The 6,455-nt window shown below is 29.6% G+C and overlaps 1 protein-coding gene across 1 annotated transcript; it reads right to left on the reverse strand.

The window, feature by feature from the left end:
• Positions 1-1,675: 1,675 nt before the first annotated feature.
• LOC141529944 (uncharacterized) lies at positions 1,676-2,944 on the reverse strand. The gene is made up of 2 exons (XM_074246740.1): positions 2,168-2,944; positions 1,676-1,794 (listed from the first exon to the last, which is right to left on the reverse strand). The coding sequence occupies exon 1, from the start codon at positions 2,913-2,915 to the stop codon at positions 2,169-2,171; it is 747 nt and encodes a 248-aa protein (XP_074102841.1). The 5' UTR covers positions 2,916-2,944; the 3' UTR covers positions 1,676-1,794; position 2,168.
• Positions 2,945-6,455: the final 3,511 nt, after the last annotated feature.

Here is a 6,455-nt window from a genome sequence, read left to right on the forward strand (position 1 = left end):
ATTCTCTATGCATAGTATCTCAATATTAATAATAATAACGATCTTCTACTCGTTCTACTGCTTTCATACGTCTCTCTATACTGAAACATCTTAACACAAGTATTTAGGACATTCCCATCTAACCGAATCTTGGTCAAAATGACTCAGTGAAATAAGATATCAGAGACTGCTTTTAACTTCATTCCGCCATGTAATTGTTATGATTTCTCTTCGTGTTAATTATTATTATTATTATAAGTGTATAAAAAATAACTTGGTGGTGTTGAAGAAAATGTACAAGTAAAGTTAAGAGTATTTTACATAAGTGCAGAAAATTCAAATAAAAAAGCGATTACACAATAGGCTTAGTGTTAGAACTTCACCCTTTTCTGAAATTTAGAACGTTCAAAAATATCATGTTTATTATTTTCACTCGCACATGTTAAAGAAAGGACAAATTGATATCTGTATGCTTCGTAATCACTACTTATAATTTAGATGAAAAATATGAAAATATATATAATGTTGTTGCACAAACTATTCGTAACGTGATTGGTTAAATAAATATATATTAAGCATGAAAATATATCTAATTTGTTACTACATGCACGCGCGCGCTTGCGCGCGTACTTGACTCTAGTTTTTTTAATTATACATTTTGTATTCTATTCAAATATCGATACTGAAGTTTCAGGATGAATAGCATCAAGGGTAGGTCGTAATAAATGTATTTTTTGAAATTTTATTTTTCAGATTACTTTCTTGAAAAATTATCAAACGAGCTACTATAAAGCTTCTGGAATGGTCGTTTATTTTTATTCACAAATGCATTTTATTTGATTCAAAATTTTATGTAATTAGAAAAATCAAATTTTTAAAAATACATATACTGCAGCCTACCCACCCTTATGTGATCTGAGCCGTAAAATTATTGTATTCTCAGAAAATTATCCTAACATATTTTATTATTTTTAAATTTAAATAGTAAAATTTTTTGTTAATAAAATAATTTCGTAATGAATATTTAGCTGCTTAACAATTTCTTTAAAATTATAACAAGTATAATTAACAATAAGTTTTAAGAATAATTTTAGGAGTACAGACATCTCTCACTAGTCAATTTGTGAGCGGCAAATACGAATGGAATTTATAAATACTCATATTTTGTCATTAATATCTACACAGTAAAAAATTTTTCGTCATTGTGTAGAGTGTTAAAATTTGTGTGTAGAATATTACACTCTAGTGTGTAGAATTTAACATTCTTATGTGTTGATTTAATGATTTAACACACTAGAGTGTAATATTTTCCACACAAATTTTAACACTTTACATAATGACGAAAAATTTTTTACTGTGTAGTAACTAGATTCAAAAAATGATTATTCTGGTTTCATTTTAAAATTACATTAATTATCGCAGATTTCTATAGCTAATTCACCATTACTGAATTATTAACTAAGTGTGACCTTTAAATTTTTAATTATCTCTTCAAATTCTAGATTTTATATTATTTACGCTGGTAATGAAAGGCAGTTCCTTCACATTTATTTCTTTAATTACAATGTAAAAGTTTAAGGGGGATAGCCACTGTGACGCTGGAAAAAATAGGCAATTTTCGGGAATTTTTTTTACTAGGATAATAAAGGAATTTGGGGATCGGGTTTTTTTTGTTTTATAAAGTATATGTTGAGGATAATTCTCCTAAATTTTTATTCAAAAATATTTTGTTATCACAAAGTTATAAACATTTTTGTAGAGCACCAAAAAAATTTCCCCCTCCATTGCCGGTACTGTAACTCAAAAACGGATTATCTGAAACAAAAAAACCAAACGGCATTTTAATCTATAGGAATGTCGCTATCGTTGCACGTAGGGGATTTTGAAAATTTTGATTTGAGAAAAAATGGCGCCATATTGAAAATTTTTTCGTCTTTTTCCTCATTTTTTTGGACTCAAACAGCCTTAAAAAATCTTAAAAATTAAAATTTTCAAAATCCCCTACGTGCGACGATAGCCACTAAGTAGACGAATACGGGGAAACAAAAAAATTGAGAATCGGTTCATATTTACGAAAGTTACAGTACCGGAAAGTTTGAAAAAGTCGTTTTGAGAAAAACGCGAGTAAAGTTTTAAGAAGATTCTCGCAACTTTAAAATCTAGTCTTTCACAAAATATTCATACTCACATCAAACTATCAAGTCCTGGGCCATATGAGGGTTCTTCCTCCTTATCTTTAGTATTGACCTTGACTTTTTTATTTTTTTACTGGCCGTTTCCATGCGGCTTTCAGCAGCTTTAACCCGAGTAGCGTCGCGCTCAGCGCAGTATGAGTAGAGTGTTGGTCCTACTTTAACATCGAGATTCTCTAATATCTTCAGAGTTGCTAGAGCCCCATCATTGAATGTAATTGTTGAAATATATAAAGCTATTTCAACAATAAGGGAATAAGAAGAATTTGTTTTTGGGGCGAGCTGCCACACTAATGCATTGAAGCTTTCATTATTATTTTGTGTAAACCCACCGACACATCGTTCCAATAACTCTGGATTCGATAGATCTTCATAAATCGGTATTAAAGCTTCCGCAATATCTGCAGGAAGTGGTGGTTTTTCAACTAATGAGTCCAAAGTATTTGTTGCCACAGCTTTTTGAAATTGACACCACGAATTTGTACCTTCAGGACAAAGAAAATGCTGCGGATCTTCGGGTGATGAAAACTTGTGATAAAATGTTTGCCAAATAGCATTATACATCTCATCAACATCATTAGAATGACGTCTGATTGCTAAACCATAATACTTTGTAAATTCATTAATTGCTTTGTCCGTTAATCGACCTTTCCCACCTAAACTTTTCTGTGTATTTTCTTCTTTTCCTGTTTTTGTCTTCTTGTTAGTTCGTTGCTTCTTCAAAGCCCTTAGTCGACTGCCCATTCGTTTTTGCACGTGATTAATACATTCCTTTTTTTTATCTTCACCATGTCCCCATACGGTTTAGCATCACAAATATTTTTATACGTTTTAGTGTCACCATCACCTATATAGTTTACATACTTAACGTTATGTAATAACTCTGATCGCATAAACATCTCTTTTATTCCATCTACCTCCATTTGTCCAGAAGAATTTTCATGGTTTATTGGACAGTCTAGAGCATGGTCTTGCATAAATTGATCGTATTCAGCTGTTCCTTTTTTGAGCTCATTAGCGCACACATCTTACAATAACTGGATTTCATACTTACATCTACGATTTTGCCAGTGAAGTAACCAATTAGAGAAGATATACCAAATGAAGATTTAAACCCTCTTTTCTTCCAACTACCGTCACCGGAGACAGAAATTCCAGGAATGTCATTGGATTTTAAATGCTTGCAGGTTTCTTGGATTTCTTCTTTAGCAGCTTTTTTCAACACTAAATCACAACAGTTTCTAGCTGCATTTCTGATTTGTGTGACCAGACGATCGTAAAAGCTATGGAACATTGGTCGTGGTAAATCCATGAAAGCACAAAATCTTTCAGCTCCAGATAACCCAATACTAATTATCCGCATTGCAAAGATGAAACGGCGATTAATTTCATACGCATTCTTGATGAGTGGACATGAATTTATCAAAACTGGATCACATTTTTGCAATTCACAACTAGTTTAAAACCTAATCCTCGAATACTTGTCTCAGTAAAGTTTACATCACCACCACACTTTTTACACGATACACAGCCACTTAGTAAATTAAATATCGAAAAAAATTTATAATTTTGTAGCTAATACTCGAATCAATTGTACAATCAGATTTTGTGATAATTTCCTCTTGGAAGCACTATCACGTCGTTGAGAGCCAGTATTTTTTCAGTTTCATATCTGTTGAGCGGTCGATTAAATTTTTCCTGTCGTTTGGCAGTTTTCTTTCGTTTTTAATAACTTTACTTTGTTTACGATCCATTATTTAACAAATTTTTTTGTTAAATAAACAAAAAAAAAAGATCAGAAGATTTAAAAAAATAAGTAAGTAAACAATAACGAGTACACTAAGAAACTCAATAAATTAAAGAACGAGTGTGTATTCATACAAAACAACTAAACTATGAGGTACAGTATCTCAACAATAAGAAAAAATATACGTTAAAAGTCAAATAATTGTAACGGTTGACAATCGTGAGGGAAAACAATCGCCAACCCGTACGAATCAAAGACGGAGCGAGCAGGCGACGTTTTCGTCGAAGCGCCGCGCGTAAAACGGTCAATCGACGCGCTCTTATAAAAATGACTATAACTCGAAAACTATTCGGAATTTTTCTATAAAATTTGAAATACATAATTTTGAATATATAAACTTCAGTTTAATGAAAAAAAAAAAAAAATTTTTTTTCCGAAATTTTACAGTGGCTATCCCCCTTAAAGTATACTATAATTTATCAAAAGATTTTCCGCCAACTGAATAATAGTAAAATCAACTAAATATATTGGTTTTTACCGACAGAGTGATTATAATAAATTTTTTAGTCTGACGGGTTAATGTGGTTAATAATATGCTTGTTTGACCGTCATGAAAGTGAAAATGAAAGCGTAATAAGTAAAAGTTAAGAAATTAGGCAGTTTTTAAGCGAAAGCGTATCTCGTATAGCATTAGAGTGAATTAGGCGTAGTGGGCCAAATTTCGAAATTTCTTTACCATTTTATTATGCGCAGTCATACGAAATAGAGAACTACTGTATTTTTATAAAACCAAGACGAAGAAAGTTTATTTATTTTTTTTTTTTTTAATAATAAAATGCTCTTAATTTTTTTTTCTTACTAATTAATTTTATATTCTCAATTACTTTTATTTAAGAAGTTAATATAGTATTGAGGAATAAGACTTGCTCGTTTTAAATCATTTAAAACAAATAATAATGATAAGTGTACATAATCTGGTGCGTGCTTATCACTATCACTACATACGTCTTTCGCCTTTATTTGACCTGAACGATTTCCGGGCGATTTATAATCTTAATACACTGAAAATACTTTTTATTTCATGAAGATTATATTCTGAAGGCTGTAAAAAATCATTATGCATAAATTAAAAGATAGAATTATATAAATTTTTCAAATAAACATTCTCCACTACATTCTGATTATAATTAATCAATGTAATTGCAAGACTCATACTGCAAAGTTTCTGCAATTTTCTACATTTTATGTTATTTAACAGAATTGAAAACTACATCAAGATAAGCTGAAATTTTTTGTTTTGAAAGACAATGTATGAAATATATAAAACTTAAAATCACGGTAAATTATGGAAAAACCCTTTTAATTTATTTTTATCCTTATAGACTTATGTCGTTAAAAAAACATGAACATTACTGTTAATAAGGTACCGGCGGGTAATAAGGCCTAGCTAAGGGAGATTTTGAAAAAAATCGAAAATATTGCATTTAATTATTGCAATGTATCATTAATTTTTAAATTAATACATTATCCATAAAATATAATGGAGTAATGGTAATTTTCACCGTAAACAAACACAAAATTAAATTTTTTGAAAAACCTTGCGAATAGGCCTTATTTTACTACGGTAGGATAATAAGGCCTGCGGGTTATACATACTGGAAATAGTTATACTATACTTGATAAAATTAGTATTATTATTTATTATTTATTTAATTTGTATGCCAAGGCAATGGCCGAATGGCAAAAATATAAAAATATAAGAATATAAAGGACATGTAAGAGTATAAACATTTCTAAATAGGTATTGTAACAATATTGAGATTTTGCTAATAAAAAATTTAAAAACAATCCGAAAATTTAGGAAAATATAAACAGTTTTTTACAATCAAAAGAAATATATATTTTAATGATTTGAATCGTAATCAGTGAAGCCGGGAATCAAGTTCTCTTTAAGCTCAGAGATTAAGAGATATTAGAGATCAATCATCACTTAAATTGATCAACAATACTTTAAAAGATGTTGATAAAAATTAGAACAATGATTTTAAATTATTAAATATAAAATTATAAAAAATGTTTACCATTTACTCAAATCGTTTTTTAGAAATTCTTCTGCGCTACTTTGGCACATGACGGATAATGAAATATAGAAGACAAGGAACGTTTTATCGGGACCCTATAAACTTATTGCGATATTTCTATGCTAGACGCTTCTGCTAGAGAAGTCTTTAGTGGAAGCGGTTATTTTAAATAGCATTTCTATAACTTAGGCCTTATTACCCGTGGGTGCCTTAGTTATTTGACTTAACTCGGTATCATTTAATAATAATTTATAAAGCAGTACATTTGATCAGTTCTTTACATTTAAATATAATTGATAATTTTTTATGCTTTAACATTATATTTCAGATGATGCTGAAACAAAATTATGGACAAAATTGACAATAATGAATTTTCTTTTTTTTTACTTTATTTTTTAACATATTTTAACATATTTTTTAAGTTATTCAGTAATAGAGTTAATGTTTTTTATAATA

Source organism: Cotesia typhae, unplaced genomic scaffold, assembly GCF_013202065.1.
Source record: "Cotesia typhae breed Kobodo isofemale line unplaced genomic scaffold, CoteBio_Ctyphae contig_48, whole genome shotgun sequence".
In the NCBI taxonomy this organism is placed as follows: domain Eukaryota; kingdom Metazoa; phylum Arthropoda; class Insecta; order Hymenoptera; family Braconidae; genus Cotesia; species Cotesia typhae.

Coding starts and splice junctions, on each gene's coding strand:
- LOC141529944 (XM_074246740.1), bottom strand. CDS start 2,915: ATGGGCAGTCGACTAAGGGCTTTGAAGAAGCAACGAACTAACAAGAAG.